The sequence below is a fragment of the Eptatretus burgeri genome, chromosome 11 (assembly GCF_056783735.1).
Source record: "Eptatretus burgeri isolate ZD-2024b chromosome 11, Ebu_testis_v1, whole genome shotgun sequence".
In the NCBI taxonomy this organism is placed as follows: Eukaryota; Metazoa; Chordata; class Myxini; order Myxiniformes; family Myxinidae; genus Eptatretus; species Eptatretus burgeri.
Window position 1 is genome coordinate 41,678,344 of NC_140971.1, and position 19,259 is coordinate 41,697,602.

Consider the following 19,259-nt stretch of genomic DNA (forward strand, 5'->3'; position numbering starts at 1 on the left):
AGCCCACAAATCACAGCCCGCCGACTCCGAGTTTTCGTGGCACCTTGCACGCCTCGCGTTGCCTTGCGTGGGTGGGTGAAGTTTATCTGAAGAGTCCTTCACCCACCCACGCAAGGCAACGCGAGATGTGCAAGGTGCCACGAAAGCAAGGAAGAGCTATTTACTAACACACGAGCCACAGGAAAGTGCCAATATCAAGGGAAGAATCGTCAGCAGCGAAACTCCATGAGAAGGGTTGCCCTTTTCAGCACAACACCAGGCACAGAATATCTCTCCGAGTCAACCCGCTCGTCTCTCTTCCGGTTTCACCCGGTTCCGGAAAACCGCCGATCAATCCGAGCTCGAGAATATTTACATATTTTATTCAACATGAAAATGATGCCGCTACAGATTGCAATGACACGCAAGCTCTCCTCGACCTTTTGCGAGACGATTGAAGAAGAATTATACGGTAGGATAAGTCCTGCCTTGGTGATAATTATCATTCCTTGATTTATAATTCAAGTGATCTGCAGGTATCATAAATCTCCGAGAAGAGATGAATGAACATCACAGCCTTCCATTCCGATCAGGGAAACCCCGCCTTTTCCTCCCCACCCCTTTACAATTTCCTCAGTCTTCTTTAAACCTAACCTCAAAATACATTTCCATTCCAATCACAAATTAATACTACACCATAAATATCACAAAATAAAATGTTAACACTCGTGATGTAAACGAATATAAATGTCATTCCAACGTGATAACCAATACAGACGAATCTGCGGCAAGGAAAAGTGGAGACACAACACCAATGTACACACACGGTCTCCTGCCAGGCAGACATCTAATCACGGTAACACGCTTGCAAGCTTTTGTACCTGGGTAACTTCTACAAAAATAGCTCATAATAAAACTACCATGGGACTAATTCATATAATCATGGTCATGACATGTTGTTGCTTTAGCATTGTACAGCATCCGGATGAAACGGGTCAAGAAACGAATCAGTAGATCGGAATAACACCTCAATTCCCAATGATCACAGCATGCCTTTGTGATGACGAACATCTGGAAACCTCCATAAGGGTCGTTACAAAAATACGGATTTCCGTAAAAAACGGAATGAGTTTCACCCATGCAAGTCCCCGAGGACCCAAAAAACCCACAAACCCAAAAAACACACAAACCCACAATACCCCTAAGAACCATGAGACCCTACTCTCAATGGATGAGGTGTGCATGTGTGTAATGTTTTTGTGGAGTTCTGCGAGAGCATCCTGATGTCTAATGTGATGCACCAAAATGATAGTCATGACCTCCTGAATTGATTACGCTAATTAACTAGAAAAAAATCCGTTACAATTCCCATGTTTTAAACACACGCCATGTTAAGGTATATAAAGCAGCTAAATACATCCTTCTACCATGGCATGGCATTCTAATTCCAAAATAAATAACAAAAACAACTAGAGGGGGAGCACTCTGTAGAGTGCAAAACCTCCGCCGCCAATACTGCTAGGTCACTCAAGTGAACCTGATATCCTATTCATTCAATTTGACGTCAACAGTGCTCACAGAGTTATAGTTTGCAACTTCCCTTTTACTTTTAACTTTTACATACTCAATTCATTCGTCATAACTAGATTCCTTGAGACAGAAATTGATTTTACGTGGGTATATCCACCTGAAGTTCCAAAATCAACCGCAATTATAATTTTGGCATGTTTTTTTGGAAATCACTCATAACATGTAGAAATGCAAAAAAAAAAATTCCATATTTTTTCAAAATGGCCACCATAGCGGCCATATTGGACTTTGAACCAAGTCCAAAATCTAATGGCATGATCCATGGATCAGACCTAATTCCCCACCAAGTTTCATCGAAATCCGTCGAGGAGTTTTTTTTCCGTAATACTGTTCACAAACAAACAGACAGGGGTGAAAACAGAAACCTCCGTCCATCTTCGATGGTGGAGATTAAGGATAACATTGTAACAAAGCATATATATATATATATATATATATATATATATATATATATATATATATATATATATATATATATATATATATATATATATATATATATATATATATATATATATATATCTCAATTAATACTAAAAACATTAACAACAATAGTATCCTTTGGCAATAATAATAATAACGAATGTATCTTCTCCACCCTGGTACAAACTCATCTGGGCTTGATGAAAGGCAAGCTAATGCTCCATCACAGCAGGCCAGTATGCTTCAAGGCCGTGAACAACTACATCAAACATGCATGCAGCATGGTGTGGTATTTATATGGCATACAGGTGTTGAGACAGAGCAGCAGAGGAAGGCAAGGTGAGATCTCCAAAAGAAATGCAAGGCTGCTGGACAGAGGCAGCAGCCTCAGTCATGAGAGGCAAGATTCAGCGACCATAATCTTCAAAATAAAGGGACAACGATAACAGTTTTAGTACAAGACCATAGGGCTTGGCTGGGGCTTTCAAAAGGGGAGTGTGATACACCAAACTGATCGCCATGAGTTCCAAAATTGACGAGCCACTAGAACAATGAAAATTTGGTCCAATGGACCAATGGTTCCACTTGAAGATTAGTAGAGTTGCTTTTACATTTCCTATATCAGAAGACTTTTTGCTTTTGTCAGTGTTCTTCAAGATAATATTTATTTCAAACACTTTAAACATATTTGGAAAAAATAAAAAAAAGAGCACAACATTCTACCATTACCAATAGAATCGCCTCCATGTAACATTCAAAGCTAAAATAACGTAGTTAAAAACCTGAGGGAAACCTATGGATAACTTTCAAAACAAATGTTTTCCAAGTCCTCATCTTGAGAAAAAGTGTGAAGCTGACAGTATCACACCAAATATTTCATACAACATTTGGAGCTGAACAGCTGACGGAAGCCAAAGGCTTCAACGCCCGGCTGCCTATGTGGAATACTTGTTGCGGTAAATCTCCCCTCCCTCAACATCCATCTGGTCATAAAACCACTTGCGGTTAACGCGACACGTAGGGCCACATTTGGAAGAACTGCAACGTGGGCAGGCCAGGAAACAGCCGGGGCAGTCTTCGTCGAGACAGTCGCACAGGTCCAGGCCGGATCCGATCAGAAGGCCACGTTCATCATACACTTCCTGCCTTTGAGGGAGGCTCTGCCTGCCAACACGAGGGTGAGAGCAAGACATCCAATATTGTTCGGAAAACCGAATACAGGAGGAACACAAATAAAAAAGAAAAGCTGTTAAGAGACAGTGGGAATATTAAAGAGAAGGGATGTTAAGGGAAGCAATCAAGGCTTTTTTAATTTTATTTTAACACGGTACCCCTTGGCTTGAGGGGTCAGTATGACAAAGGACCCGACCTTTCCACGGTTTTGACTTTGGTCTCCAACTTGCGCCGCTCTCGCAGGCTGTTCTCGGGGTTGAAAGCCTTGATCTGTGGGCCAGGACTGAGAAAGCGCAGTGAGCGCAGTGCCTTGGCAGTCTGCACCTACAGCAGCAGAGTAGGGTGGCACTCTCGGCTGCAACCCCCAACTGCCGCTTGTTGGGATCATTCATAGTAACCACTTTATCTTGGAAGTAAATCCCAGTCAATGAGTCTCATCTTAAATCAGGAAATTGGTTCACAATGCAAGGGTATAACCAACTAAAAAGAAGGATGCATAATATTTACACTCCAACAATCATTAATTTATACGTCCAAATTTACACTCCAACAATCATTAATTTAAACATCCAAATTTACACTCCAACAATCATTAATTTATATATCCAAATTTACACTCCGACAATCATTAATTTATATATCCAAATTTACACTCCAACAATCATTAATTTATACATCCAAATTTACACTCCGACTATCAATTTGTACATCCAAATTTACACTCCGACAAACATTAATTTGTACATCCAAATTTACACTCAATCATTAATTTATACATGTGCATGGCTCGCAAAAGTGGGTATGCTGTGGTATGTTTGTGGGAAATTCCACATAAAACTATTATGAGGTACTTAGACAAACCATCAATGGTCAGAAATGAAAGTGGACATCTTGGGGAACCTGTAGAAACCGGCAATATCATACTCTCCATTCCCCTGTTTTATTAAAGATGAATTAAAGCAACAGAATATGGGTATTGTAACCTTAGAAATGTTGCAGTTTGATTGGTAAAATTTTTATTTTACTGTACGTTTCTTATGTGACAGTTATTTTGAGTGTAATGACTCAGAATGTGAACTTTGGTGATGTTCTGTCTCCCTATTCGGGTTTTCTGGCATCTACCCTATCTGATGAAATAATGGATTCGTACATAATGCTTCGTGTCCACTGCATCGAGGAAAATAAGTCCAGTGTTGATAATGTTTCTTATGATTTTTATTCCAAATCTCCCTTAATTTCTTGGAAATATGACAGAGTCTAACGGCAGAAAAATCTTCTTCTTCTTCTTTTCGCTTCCCCCGTTAGGGGTCGCCACAGCGGATCATCCGTATGATCCGCATAGTGATTTGGCACATGTTTTACGCCAGATGCCCTTCCTGACGCAACCCTGGTCGCCTCTTACGACACAGGGATATGGTACACCTATTTTAACCGGGGTATACACCGGCCCAGTATACTGGTACTCATTTCGCCGACCTCGGAAGGATGACAGGCTGAGTCAACCCCCTGGTGTATTAATTCAGTGGCTCAACGGGGCTTGAACTCAGGACCTCTTGGATCCCAAGCCGCTGCCCTAACCACTGCGCCAACATCAGGCTAGTCTAACGGCAGAAAAATCTAGATCAAAATTGTGATGAGAAAAATAAAATTCGGACCACAAGTAATCCCGTCTTGATTTTCGTGTCAGTCCCGTTATGTACGAATCATCATCTCTCGTCGGACACAAATAACGCTAGCATTAGAAAATCTTGCCGTCTTGCAAACTTCCCCGATTGATGGATATAATAGGCACTTGCAAGCGTGTCAGCACATTTCCATTTGCCATCAAGCGCAGCGTTTGTCTGTGTCCGTGTCTTTGCGAGAGCCGTAACGTATGAATCCAGTGTGAGGACGCCGGGCCGAACGAGGTGACACATTTGTATGATAATTCTTCATTTTAACCAACGCTATAATTTTTTTGGTGCTTCGTGAGGATCCGAGAGGTAACAATTATGTTTTTCTTTTCATGTTTAAAGTGATTATTTTCAAAAGTTCGGAAGAAATATTCGATTTTAACGTTATTTTTCACTTACAAGTGTGGCTTTCTTTGCTACAGAACTCGTCTGTGTTTTCTTCGTAATTCACAACATCGGACTCTCAAAATGTGTTGTTTTTTTTTTCTTTTTCCTATCACATATTGAGCCTGCTTAAAAAGGCAGAGTAAAAATTATGTTTCTTATCCCAAAATATAATATTTACATTGTTTTTTTTCATCTGATTCCGTACATAACGCTTGCGCCAAGCTCGAAATTCGAACGTGTATTTACAGTGTTGTATATATTCAGTGGTAACTTTAAAACCGGACGTGCTGCAGGTCTAAAAATTCAGATTTAGCTATTTCAATACATGCAGATTAACATAATGGGGTGCATTTCATGTTTCCCTAAACTTTTTTTTTGCTCTTTGTGTAAAAGTACGAGTACCCACTTTGTAAGCCATGCACACATCCAAATTTACACTCCGACAATCATTAATTTGTACATCCAAATTTACACTCATTAATTTATACATCCAAATTTACACTCCGACAATCATTAATTTGTTCATCCAAATTTACACTCCGACAATCATTAATTTATACATCCATATTTACACTCCGACAATCATTAATTTGTACATCCAAATTTACACTCCGACAATCATTAATTTGTACATCCAAATTTACACCGACAATCTACAGACATTATCACTTACAACATTCATTACCTCTATTTCAGTTATTTCACTGAGATCTTGCAGCACCGAAGGGACCGGTTAAAAGACAAAACAGTGTTTCTGATTACAGAAGACAAAAGAAAAGGTTGTTGTTGTTTTTGCAATTTCAGATCTTTCAAGCAATCTTGATTGTTCTTGTGCTGTTTGCAATGTTCCAAAATAAATAAATAGCAGGTCTCTTTGTAATCAATCACAAATCAAAATGTTTCAAAAGCAGGAAATAAACCCGTCCGTAATTGCAGGGGAGGAAATCAACCCGTCCGTAATTGCAGGGGGGGGGGGGAAATCAACCTGTCCGTAACTGCACGGGGGGAAATCAACCCATCTGTAACTGCAGGGGCTGAAATCAACCAGTTCGTAACTGCAGGGGCTGAAATCAAGCCGTCCGTAACTGCAAGGGGGGAAAATCAACCCGTCCAGAACTGTAGGGGGGGGGGAAATCAACCCGTCCAGAACTGCAGGGGGTGAAATCAACCCATCCGTAACTGTAGGGGGTGAAATCAACCCGTCCGTAACTACAGGGGGAATTACCCCATCCACAACTTGGAGAGAATCGAGCCGTCATAAAGGACGGAATCAATATAAAACATTCCCAAAGGCTTTCTCAGGAACTTGAATATGGCATACATAAACAAACATGGAACGTTCATCTACCCAGTCTTTCAGAACAGTGAACGGTCAGTGAGGAGCAGGACTTACAATCATTACTAATGGAACAAAAACATGCCAAAAAGAGAAAACACGCGAGGCAAGAGTGCAGACATTCCATCGGTACGATTTACTCCGCAGTTAATCTCAAATTTGCACTTTTTATTAACTATATTCACCCCCCCCTTATAAAAAAAAGTATTTCATGGAGGGTATTGGGGGTAACAGGTAAGTATATGACTCGTGGGTTGAGAGACATAATGTTGTAACTGCATTTTTGGCGAGGTTGAATAAAATGGCTCTCATGTCTTTCAACACCATATTTCGCGGGTTGAGAGACATAATGTTGTAACTGAAAATTTCCCATTTCCTGCAAATCGCGAATGAAAGATAAATATGGTGTTAAAAGACATGAGAGCCATTTTATTTAACCTCGCCAAAAATGCAGTTACAACATTATGTCTCTCAACTCGCAATGTGCAGTTCTTAACGCTCGCTCTCCATTCGCTAATCAACTGCATTGTTTATGGGATCCGTAACATGAATAAGAATTAAACACAAAACACCAGGAGGGCGGGGGGGGGGTGCAAAAACATAATTAACGGTGAATGTATAATGTGCAGAACAAGCTCTGCAGCATTTGGTAATATCAAAACCAGCTTAATCTATATACGATTTGCATTATAAAATGTCATACTGAAATAATTAACTAATTAATAAATTAAACGGTTAATGAGTTAAACTTTCTGTACAGATTTTTGTGTACAGATAAACGCAAACGTAAATACACACACCGGAATATCCTACTTAATCGGTTGTTAAGTTAACATTTAACCACAAACATATATACATTGACCCCCAACAAGACTCGGGTCAAAGGGGTTAATGTCACCTGTCGGAGAATAATTCCTGCCGACTGTAGAAAAAGCACCGATTTCAAAATGAACACAAGAACATTGAATAAGACCATCCTCCTCATCTTCTTCCAGCATTCACATGATGACATTTTTCCAGTTGTCTCCATTGGATGTCGTGTTCACTCAATAAATGCCACCCAGGTGGGAGTCCTCGATGAAGTCTTCAAGGGTTGCGAGAGGACACTCCCCTTCCCCGGGGTTCCTCGGGTTTCCAAGGTAGGACTTTCTTTGCTAGTTTTTTACGGCGTATCACCATGACCAACAAGGTGAAGTCAGCATTGCCTGGCAGTCGCGAGGATGCGGGGGAAGAGAACCATAAAAATATCTGATGGCGATATGGTCTCGCCGAGAAACATTGAGGACTTTGCGAAGCAATCAGGTGGGTGTACGTACCATGTACAAATTCCTGTGCTGAGGTCAAATTCATGACTATGCTTGGATAGAGAGAGATCAGTTTTACTTTATGAACCAGTTTGGTGCTCCCATTTAGCTTGACAAGGGTATGATGTTCGTGATGTGAGCTTGGCTGGATCGTCAATCCGGCGTAACCGGTTATACTTGGGCTCGTAGAAATGAAGGCTCGTCGAGGATCGACACGAGAAAAGGGCAGCAGGTCGACAGACTGATGTGGAATTGAAGGGGAACACAAGAAACAGGGACATCATGTAGGAGTGGCTGGAAAGGGAAGGGTGGGGAAGAGGTTGATGAGAGTAAACAGGATGATGTGACATGACGTGGGTGTACAAGGGAAATAAAAAAGCAAGAGAAGACAATGGGGAGCACCATGCTCAATGTGACCAGACGGGCAGTTAAAACAGAGAAAACCAGCGTTGCAAGAACAGGACGGGACATGGAATATGAGGCAGCTGGAAAGGAACGATTGAGGGAAAGAAGAATTCATGAGATTCCGGAGGAATGAGGAGGTGTAAGAGTGAACAATAGATATGCCACGTGGAAGGATTCCTACAGAGAGAAAGAAGCAGAACGAGGGCAAAACGTTTCGGTTAATTAATAGTTTCTGAAGAGTTTTATCATGAAAGGCAGAAAAAGTAAAACCGGTCACGCAGGCCGGGTCCAGCGCAGGCACGGAGGCCGGGTCCAGCGCAGGCACGGAGGCCGGGTCCAGCGCAGGCACGGAGGCCGGGTCCAGCGCAGGCACGGAGGCCGGGTCCAGCGCAGGCACGGAGGCCGGGTCCAGCGCAGGCACGGAGGCCGGGTCCAGCGCAGGCACGGAGGCCGGGTCCAGCGCAGGCACGGAGGCCGGGTCCAGCGCAGGCACGGAGGCCGGGTCCAGCACAGGCGCGAGGCCCGGTCCAGCGCAGGCACGGAGGCCGGGTCCAGCGCAGGCGCGAGGCCCGGTCCAGCGCAGGCGCGAGGCCCGGTCCAGCGCAGGCGCGAGGCCCGGTCCAGCGCAGGCGCGAGGCCCGGTCCAGCACAGGCGCGAGGCCCGGTCCAGCACAGGCGCGAGGCCCGGTCCAGCGCAGGCGCGAGGCCCGGTCCAGCACAGGCGCGAGGCCCGGTCCAGCGCAGGCGCGAGGCCCGGTCCAGCACAGGCGCGAGGCCCGGTCCAGCACAGAAGGTGAACTCGTTTTTCGAGGTGATCGAATCGCACCATGCCCGGGGAATGGAAATCATTATCCATAACACAGTGTTATTTGGAGTCCACAATTAGTAAATTACAATCCTTTATAAAAGCCGAGAGACTATGATCGAATAACGATTCTTAAAAGGTTTCATTGCTCCAAAGCCGCCGAATGGAGTTTGTGATGTAACAATCGAACGAACCTTCTTGCCGGTCGGACGGAAGGTTTCCCCATCTTGTTTGGTGCTTCCTGTCCTCGCCCGTTCGCTTTCTGCCATCTACTCCTGGAAGCGAGGGAGAGGGCCAGTCCCTGCGAGGGGGAGGGAAAGGGGGAGGGAAAGGGGGAGGGGTTATTGGAAGGGGGAGGGGTTAGGGGAAGGGGAGGGGTCAGGGGAAGGGGGAGGGGTTAGGGAAGGGGAGGGGTTAGGGGAAGGGGGAGGGGTTAGGGGAAGGGGGAGGGGTTAGGGGAAGGGGGAGGGGTGAAGGGAAGGGGGAGGGGGAGGAGATAAAGGAGGGGATCAAACGCTGAACCAATGCGATTAAGCGGACAGTAAAGTATATCAAGGCCCTGAGGTGAGTTAAGCTCCGAGAGGTGATTACAAAATGAGTTCCGTTTCACCATTCGTGGGTCCAAGTTTTCAACGTATAAAATATTCCTATCGCCGAGAACCGAATTAATTTAAAAGTCTCCACGTGGAATGAAGTTGTTTTTTCCCCCACGACGCCCCATCTCCCGGAAGTGACGTGTGGGGTCTAAAACGTTGTTTTTTTTTTTTAAACTATGAAGCCAAGTTTGCGTTACAACAACGTTGAGAGTATATATCATGCAAACGTATGAAATTATTTGGAGCATTAGACATTGACACTGTATTGATCCGCGGAATTTCATTGACCACGTGGTCAATACTAACAGCCTTAGTGGAAACTGAAAAAATAACGATTTTGTCCGAAAATAGGATATCTGACCATCTGTGTTTGCGTGCTGGATATTTCCAAGGCCAACGACCTCAGGGTTATGTTCCACTTCCAATCAGCTTGCTGTCGCTTGCAAAGACAGCCATTCCTTATCAACCGTTTCGTTTGAGTGCTTAAGCATCTTGGCGAGCGCTCTACAAGCTGATTGGTGATGGAACACAACCCAGGAATGCCCAATGAACCCTTTCAGAAACAAAGACTCCTCCTCTACACTGATTCTAGAAACTCGGTGCATGTAGTAGTTTTGTTTTATGAAACGAGAGGACACGTTGGTCCATTGGACCAAATTTTCATTGGTGTCGTCAATATAGGAACTCATGGCGGTCAGTTTGGTGTCGGTATCACACTCTTCTCCAAAAAGCCCCATACTACTGGACCAAAACGGTTATTGCTGTTCCTTTAATTGGAGGATTATGGTCGCTAAATTTTAATTAGTCTAATCAACTCAAGACATCATTACGCTCATTTTGGTGTGTCACACTCCACATCAGAAAGCTCCAGGAGAAATACACGCACACACGTACACACACACACACACAAACACACACACACACGTACACACACACACGTACACACACACACACGTACACACACACACACACGTACACACACACACACGTACACACACACACGTACACACACACACACACACACACACGTACACACGTACACACACGCACACACACGCACACACACGTACACACACACACAGACGTACACACACACACGTACACACACACACACACACACACACACACACGCACACACACACACACACACACACACACACACACACACACACACACACACGTGCACACACACTCACAATCTGACACACACACACACACACGCTCACACACACGTACACACACACACACACGTGCACGCCACACACACACACACACACACACACACACGCACGCACGCACACACACACACACACACACACACACGCACGCACGCACACACACACACGTGCACGCACACACACACACACGCACGCACACACACACACACCACACGTACACGTACAGTCGAACTATGAAAGATATCACGCTATTAGAGAAGCTTCTACCCATAATGTGCTGCACCACCAGAGAGCCGTCGTTTTGTTTCAAATAGGCTTTAATATCACCTCTACCGGCCTGGCAGGATGGCCGAGAGTGGGGGTCAGCAACCTGTGTGGCTCCTGACCCTGATAGATCAAACCTGCTTTATTCTCCGCGAAAAAATACAACCCGTCGCTTCGCTGACGTGACAGGTAAGGAAGAGAGGAAGAAGGAGAGGGAAGGGGAGAGGAGAGGGAAGGCAGTGTGAGGGGAGGGGAGGGAAGGCAGCGTGAGGGGAGGGGAGGGAAGGCAGCGTGAGGGGAGGGGAGGGAAGGCAGCGTGAGAAAAGGAGGGAAGGCAGCGTGAGGGGAGGGGAGGGAAAGCAGCGTGAGAAAAGGAGGGAAAGCAGCGTGAGAAAAGGAGGGAAGGCAGCGTGAGGGGAGGAGAGGGAAGGCAGCGTGAGGGGAGGAGAGGGAAGGCAGCGTGAGGGGAGGGGAGGGAAGGCAGCGTGAGGGGAGGGGAGGGAAGGCAGCGTGAGAAAAGGAGGGAAGGCAGCGTGAGGGGAGGGGGAGGGAAGGCAGCGAGAGAGGAGGGCAGGGAAGGCAGGGAAGGCAGCGAGAGGGGAGGGCAGGGAAGGCAGCGAGAGGGGAGGGCAGGGAAGGCAGCGAGAGGGGAGGGCAGGGAAGGCAGCGAGAGGGGAGGGCAGGGAAGGCAGCGAGAGGGGAGGGCAGGAAAGGCAGCAAGAAGGGGGGTAAGGGAAGGCAGCATAAGGGGAAGGGAAGGAAGCACGAGGGGAGGAAAGAGCAGTCAGTGTCAGGGAAATGTAGACAGCATACCAAGGTGTTATCGGGGTGATAAAACAGCAACATTTTCTTTTTAACCATCATATTCGACATAATACTGGGCAGGAGCATTTAAAAATGAAAACCCATGCTATCTTCCTGGCAAAGGCCTGCCTGCATGCATGTCCACCTCTCCCCTCCCCTCTACATATTCCTCCAACCTCCTCACGGTCCATGCTAACTGCACGTGCACCGGCGATTTTCTCATCCTTTCACTCTCACACATACACGGATTTCCCCACAACCACACTGCACAGTGGCACATCCTGCATGCCTTTGATGCCGCTGCACGTCCGCTCCCCATGTGCAAAAGCACATGGTTTGCGAGACGGTCGCCTAACCTCCTCCATAGATCCACGCACCACAGGCCCAGGTGCGAGTTTGAGTTCAGATCACGTGCCTGCAAAACCTGTGCACTACACACGTAACCAAACATGCAGACACGTACACACCCCACGGAGTCTTTTGTACCCATTTGTACCACATTTGTGTGTGCTGTCTACGTACTTCTGTTTTCAGCAACTGCCAACGATTAATATAATGCAGCAACTATTATATTTTTTTTGTAATATTGTCATGAAAGGGCATCGCACAAAATGGTGTAAAGAAAACAATAAACCCTCTTCACTTGCAGCAACATAAAAGTACCTCTTCGCTTGGAGAAACTACCGACTATTAATAATGTATATTGCAGCAACGATTAGTATATCTATCTATAATTCCAGCAGTGTGTGTGTGTGTGTGTGTGTGTGTGTGTGTGTGTGTGTGTGTGTGTGTGTGTGTGTGTGTGTGTGTGTGTGTGTGTGTGTGTGTGTGTGTGTGTGTGTGTGTGTGTGTGTGTGTGTGTGTGACCGCTGTTTCTCGACAACCTCTCGTCCGATTAATTGAAACTTGCCAGGTATATTGCTAGGGACCTGAGGATGTGCCTTTTCAAGGTTTGATATCAATCGGACAAGTGCTTCCCAAGTTATGGCCATTTATTTACCAAACCAATGGGAAGACACGCTGTTGCGTGGGCGTGGCCGATGGGGAAGGGAAGCACAGCCACGTTCCCCATAACGGGTTACAACGTACGGACTTCCGGAGAGTGATGACTTCGTGTATTCTAATAATTTCTCGATTTCTTATACGCATTTATAGATAAACACAATGCCCCAAGTTATGATCGTTTTCATATTAGACGGTGCATAAATTTAGGTAACATCAGAGTGCTGGTACGCTCCGAACCAGGAAGTAAATTTTTTCTCTCTCTTCTCTTCTCTTTTTGTTTTTCCTTGCCACGACATTGCGAAAAGGTAAAATACGTTGGCGCTAATTGAATAATTGGGTATTAAAAATAAATTGCGAATAATCGTAACTGCGAATAATATCGAACTTCCGGGCCACGCACGTACGGGCACTCGAGAGCGAAGAAACGGCCTGTGTGGTTTATTTATTTATTATTATTATTATTTTTTATTATTTTTTCATTTTTTACGGGCACGTACTAGTTTATATTAACTCGCCGAAACCCTGTCACAGACGGATTCCGTTCCATGAATGAAAAGTGTTTATTCTGCTTCAGAGTTGAAAGTTGACTATTGCCACTATGTGCGATGCACTCTTACAGGTACAAAGTTTCTTTCAGTCCAGGTCACAGTACCGAGAAAAACGTGACGAGACTGCTCGGAAGAGCACAAAATTGGTCCTTCAGTATTAATATATAGATACAAGACGACCCATGAACCCGTTGGGTTCCCGTTGTGACAGCGGTTGATAAAAAAAATCATTTCAATTTTTTATTTTTTTTAGCTCAAGCGAACTATACTGCTGAGGTTGTTTGCATTGATCAAATTCTCCCGAAGAGTACTTGACTGAATCGGGAATGGATTTTTTAAATAATTTTTTTCATTTCCCGATTTGAATGAAACTTGATATTGCGGGTCAATGTGAAAAAAAAATGAAGAAAAGAAAGTCGAAGAAATTATTGTGCGTAATCTTCTGAACACAATTTTATTTATTAATGAACACGGAAGTATTAGATCAAAATGGCGATGTTTATTTTATGCTTAAAAATAAATTGTTCTTTATCGATACTATATGTTTGAGATTTTTTAATGTCATTTCAAGGAAAAAAGAAAAAGAAAAAGATACCTCCAGCGAACTAGACCGCTGAGGTTGTTTGCATTGATCAAATTCCCCAGAAGAGTACTTAACTGCGTCGGGAATTGATTTTTAATTTTTTTTTTTACCTCAAGAGAACTATACCGCTGAGGTTGTTTGCATTGATCAAATTCTCCCGAGGAGTACTTAACTGAATAGGGAATTGATTTTTTTAATAATTTTTTTCGTTGCCCGATTTGAATGAAACTTGATATTGCGCGTCAATGTGAAAATAAAAATGAAGAAAAGAAAGTCGATGAAATTATTGTGCGCAATCTTCTGAACACAATTTTATTTATTAATGAACACGGAAGTATGAGATCAAAATGGCGATGTTTATTTTATGCTTAAAAATAAATTGTTCTTTGTCTACATTAAATGTTTGACATTTTTTTAACGTCATTTCAAGGAAAAAAAAAGATAGCTCCAGCGAACTATACCGCTGAGGTTGTTTGTATTGATCAAATTCTCCCGAAGAGTACTTAACTGAGTCGGAAATTGATTTTTCAAATAATTTTTTTCGTTGCCCGAATTGAATGAAAGTTGATATTGCGCATCAATGTGAAAAAAAAATGGAGAAAAGAAAGTTGAAGAAATTATTGTGCGTAATCTTCCAAACACAATTTTATTTATTAATGAACACGGAAGTATTAGATCAAAATGGCGATGTTTATTTTATGCTTAAAAATAAATTGTTCTTTGTCTATACTAAATGTTTGAGATTTTTTGTCATTTCAAGAAAAAAAAAAAGACAACTCCAGCGAACTATACCGCTGAGGTTGTTTGCATTGATCAAATACTCCCCAAGAGTACTTTATTGAATCGGGAATTGATTTTTAAATAATTTTTTCGTTGCCAGATTTGAACGAAACTTGATACTGCACACCGCAGGAGAATGTTGAGTAAGGTGGCCCTAAAAATTTTGTGCTATCGTGTACAGTTTTGGCTGAATTTCGGGAACATACATACATACATACATACATACATACAAGGTGAGACTTTTAGTAATATATAGAAGACAAGTCTGAAGACGACGATGGTTCACGAGCGGTATTTGACGATGTAGATTGTTTCAGAAGTCAAGGATGAGACAATGTGATAATGTTTGACTAAGCTATAAAAATGATCAACATGATGTGGTACGAGTGACAGGTTATTTGCTGCAAAATGTCAAAAACCTGGTTTCGTTCAACAACTTTAAAAAATTGACCTTTGCATAACCTTAAAAGGTCACAATACAATGTTGTGGACATTAAAATAAGGAAACAGGATACGTGCTGGAACTTATTGGAGTTAGTTCGTCGAAGAAGGTCGAAAAACCGGTTTGATTCCCACAAATTTGAAAATTTGACCTTTGTGACCATTAAAGGTCAAAGGTCAAGGATTATGACCTTTGGTGCAAAACTTATTCTGGAACATTCCAGGAACAATATAACGTCATATAGGCTATATGGCATTTCGCACTCCTCGGATTAGCCATACTTTGATGAAATCAGCGTAAAAACAAACTTGAAGGGGGCGCCACGGGCAAGGTGTTTGAGATAGAGCAAAATGGTTTCAAGACTTTAGGTGGGGAATGACCTCAAGATTATGCATAAAAAATATTGTCATCCTAGCTCTCAAAGTTTGGGCGGTCGTATGATTTTTATGTCAAAATTGGAAATTTTCTAAGTTCGTGACCTTGACCTTGGGACGAAAATGAAAAATCGAGCTCCGTGGGGCTATGCAGGTGCCATTGGGCTAACCAAATACCGAAACCACTGCCAGATTCGACAAACCCCTCGGAGAAGATGGATTTTTATGTCAAAATCGCAATTTTCTAAGTTCGTGACCTTGTGGCCTTGACCTTGGGACGAAAATGAAAAATCGAGCTCCGTGGGGCTATGCAGGTGCCATTGGGCTAACCAAATACCGAAACCCCTGCCACATTCGACAAACCCCCTAGGAGAAGATGCAAATTGAAATCGGCTACCCCCTAAAAACACGTTTTTTGGGCGTGGCTCCGCCCATAATGGGCGCACCACGCCCATTTTCAGGAAAACACAACTAGATCGTGATATAAACCTCCCACCAAAATTTTGTCAGGATCGGATCAAATCCCACGGAGCTATGCTCGGGACAGACGGACAGACAACAATAACGAATATAGTGGTCACATTTTTTTCGTGAAAATATTTTTTCGTGAACCAATATATAGATTTTGTCATGAAAGTAGAAAGCACAAAATTGTAAAAAGCTTAAACTGGGGTGTGTTCAGTCACCAAGTTCCATGTAGAGTGCTTGCCAAGTGGCTTAAGCACTCCATTAGAAACTGTTGATAAGGAACGGCTGGCTTGGCAAGCGCTAGCTAGCTGCTTGGTAACTGAGCACACCACCGGACATCTCAACAGCATGTCGTACATTCAAAACACCGACAAAAGGACATTTTTTTAAAATTAGATTTTAAATATTAATCATGAATATTTTCATTGTAATGAAAACGTACCTTGTTCAGGCCCTCACATCCAAACTCGGATATATATATATATATATATATATATATATATATATATATATATATATATATATATATATATATATATAAATATATATATAAATATATATATATATATATATATATATATATATATTTATATATATATATATATATATATATATATATATATATATATATATATATATATATATATATATATATATATGATAAGGTGACAGTGAGACACCTCGCATGAAACTACCATATTTGCATAATATTTTGCACTCTTCTTCTTCTTCTTCTCCCTCTCATCGTAATCAAGAAATAAACTTTCTATCCTCTATCCAGTCTATCATATCATTTTTCCATGAGTTTTGGTGTGTTGTAAAAAGGCTCCAATTATTAGTGAATTCCTGCGATTGGAGACGTCGTTGCGTGATGACGTCATGCGTAGAGACGTCATTTTTCACTCTTCACACAGAAGTAAACGGGATATTTTTTTACTTGTCACAGTCATTGCAAATTCTGGTAAACACACATTGAGTTATAAGAGACACGTCACTGTCTCGCAGGCAGAAAGTAACTGCGTTTCAAGTCCACAAAGTATTTTTTCATGAAATATCACCATTTTCATTCCTCCGCATAATGTGATAATTAACGTACCTGCATTGGGCGGTGTATACGAGACACCTTCCGGGATCACTGCGGACAAAACGTGCATCACCTCGTACCTTTGTAATTAAAATGTTACTTTTTTTTCCTCAAAACGGTATCTTCATTTAATGATCGAAGATGCGTTGTTCAGTCTTCAAATGTACATGAGGCCTTGAAAACAATCTGAGATACCTGGAGAGAAAAAGATGGTGATGATTCCCGAATGGCTGGAGGGCGTGGCCTGTAGAATGGGCGGGGCTTATGACCAACAGGTCCGAACTCAGCTTCATATATTTATATAATTATTTGATGAGGCCTTACTAAATTATTATACAGTGTTAACACGACCTCTTTTGATTTATAATAATAATTGATCCTCCTATGTATACAACCTTAAACCCTGTTAGCTTTACCTATAGCCGTCCTGCACTGTGCTGTGCTGTCCTGTCCTGTCCTGTCCTGTCCTGTCCTGTCCTGTCCTGTCCTGTCCTGTCCTGTCCTGTCCTGTCCTGTCCTGTCCTGTCCTGTCCTGTCCTGTCCTGTCCTGTCCTGTCCTGTCTGCCTACCCCACTCCACGGGCCACCATTACCACCCCACCATCCTTCTGCAGAACATGCTCCAAGACTGCCCCTACCATGAAGTAATCCCCAATTTATTTGTTCTTACCCATCCCCAGCACCTTACATTTCTTCATGTTAAACGACATCTGCCAATGTTTTTGCCCAATCTATGAAGGTATCAAGACTTTCCTGAATCTGATCACCACCCTTTCTGCTATACACAGTGCTTTCATAAAGTATTCACACCCCTTGACTTTTTCACATCTTCTTGTGTTTCAGCGTGAATTTAAAATTGATTAAATTGAGATTTTTTTTGTTGTCACCAGTTAACACAAAATACCCCATTAATGACAAAGTGAAAACATGTTTTCAGAATTTTTTACAAATTAATTAAAAATGAAAAGCCGAAATGTCTTGCATCAATAAGTATTCTCCCCTTTCCTAGACACTCCAAATTGAGATCAAGTGTATCCAATTTCCTTTGATCATCGTTGACCTGTCTCGACAACTTGACTCGAGTCCACCTGTGGCCAATTCAATTGATTGGACATGATTAAGAAAGAAACACACCTTTCTCGATAAGGTCCCCCAAAGCATTGATTGATATATGTGACGACATATATGTGACGTTTGTACCTTATTAATTTGGGGATTCTTAGGAAAATCATTTAGGGGTTTTTTTTTTTTTTGTACACATTGTCGAAGCTCGTTTGAGAGCTAACACACAGCACACAACAAGGGGGGCAGGAGACAAGAGGGGTGGGAGAGGGAAGGACAAAAGAGTGGGGAACAGACATTAGATCTGTGGATGGGAGATGGATGGAGTGGGGAACATGGGGAATACAAGATGGACACTACAGGGACTTTCAGGAAGGAAAGCAGGGAACTTGAAGGAGGTGGGTTTGGGGTGGATTAATGGGGGTAGAAAAGATAGAGGATTTGGATGGGGGTATAAGTGGTGGTGATAAGTGGTGGTGTGATAAGTGGTGGTGAACAGCTGTTTTGAAGGCCTGGAGGGAAGAATGGGATTGAAGAGAGTGTGGGAGTTTATTCCAAAGGCGGGGGAAAAGAGGAATGAAAGGGTGAAGGTGAGCAGTGATTCGTGATTTTGGCAGTTTTACCAGAAGGGGGTTGTTGGCGGACCTTGAGCGCCCTGCGGAAATGTGGTGGGGACAAATTGCAGACACAGCAGGGGGGGGCAAGACCAGAGAGGAGACGGAAGAAGACAGAAAGACCACGGACCTGCCTGTGGTGAGAGATTGAGAGGCCCAATGACTCGGCCTCATCGCGGGAGATACCAATGATCCTAACAGCCTTGGTTTCCACAGCGTGAAGCCGAGAAAGGTGGGAGGTAGGAGCACCAGCCCAGGGGGGAGAGTAGTACTCCATCAGGCCGTCGACGAAAGCTTTGTAAGTGGTCAGGAGCTCAGGTGGGCCGAGGAAGGACTTTGCATGATGGAGGATTCCCAGTCGGCGACTGGCTTTGGAGGACAGC

General features: G+C 43.2%; 1 protein-coding gene and 1 long non-coding RNA gene across 8 annotated transcripts in view; one reads left to right on the forward strand and one right to left on the reverse strand.

The window, feature by feature from the left end:
- Positions 1–341: 341 nt before the first annotated feature.
- On the reverse strand, positions 342–17,234 carry LOC147016931 (ARL14 effector protein-like). Of its 6 annotated transcripts, XM_085846228.1 has the most exons (4): positions 17,214–17,234; positions 9,270–9,376; positions 3,324–3,539; positions 342–3,156 (listed from the first exon to the last, which is right to left on the reverse strand). In XM_085846228.1, the coding sequence occupies exons 1-4, from the start codon at positions 17,217–17,219 to the stop codon at positions 2,928–2,930; spliced, it is 558 nt and encodes a 185-aa protein (XP_085702354.1). In that variant the 5' UTR covers positions 17,220–17,234; the 3' UTR covers positions 342–2,927. The 6 variants fall into 6 exon arrangements, 5 of the variants coding, with proteins under 5 accessions (XP_085702354.1, XP_085702357.1, XP_085702358.1 ...); XM_085846231.1 differs by lacking the exon at positions 17,214–17,234 and having other exon boundaries at positions 3,362–3,489; positions 9,270–9,401; XM_085846232.1 differs by lacking the exon at positions 17,214–17,234 and having other exon boundaries at positions 3,362–3,448.
- Positions 9,565–19,259, forward strand: part of LOC147016932 (uncharacterized) — a 92,853-nt gene continuing 83,158 nt past the window's right edge. Inside the window, exon 1 of one of the 2 annotated variants that reach the window (XR_015049259.1) lies at positions 9,565–9,639. This is a non-coding gene — a long non-coding RNA (uncharacterized LOC147016932). The remainder of the gene's footprint in view (positions 9,640–19,259) is intronic. The other variant, XR_015049258.1, reaches the window with a different exon arrangement.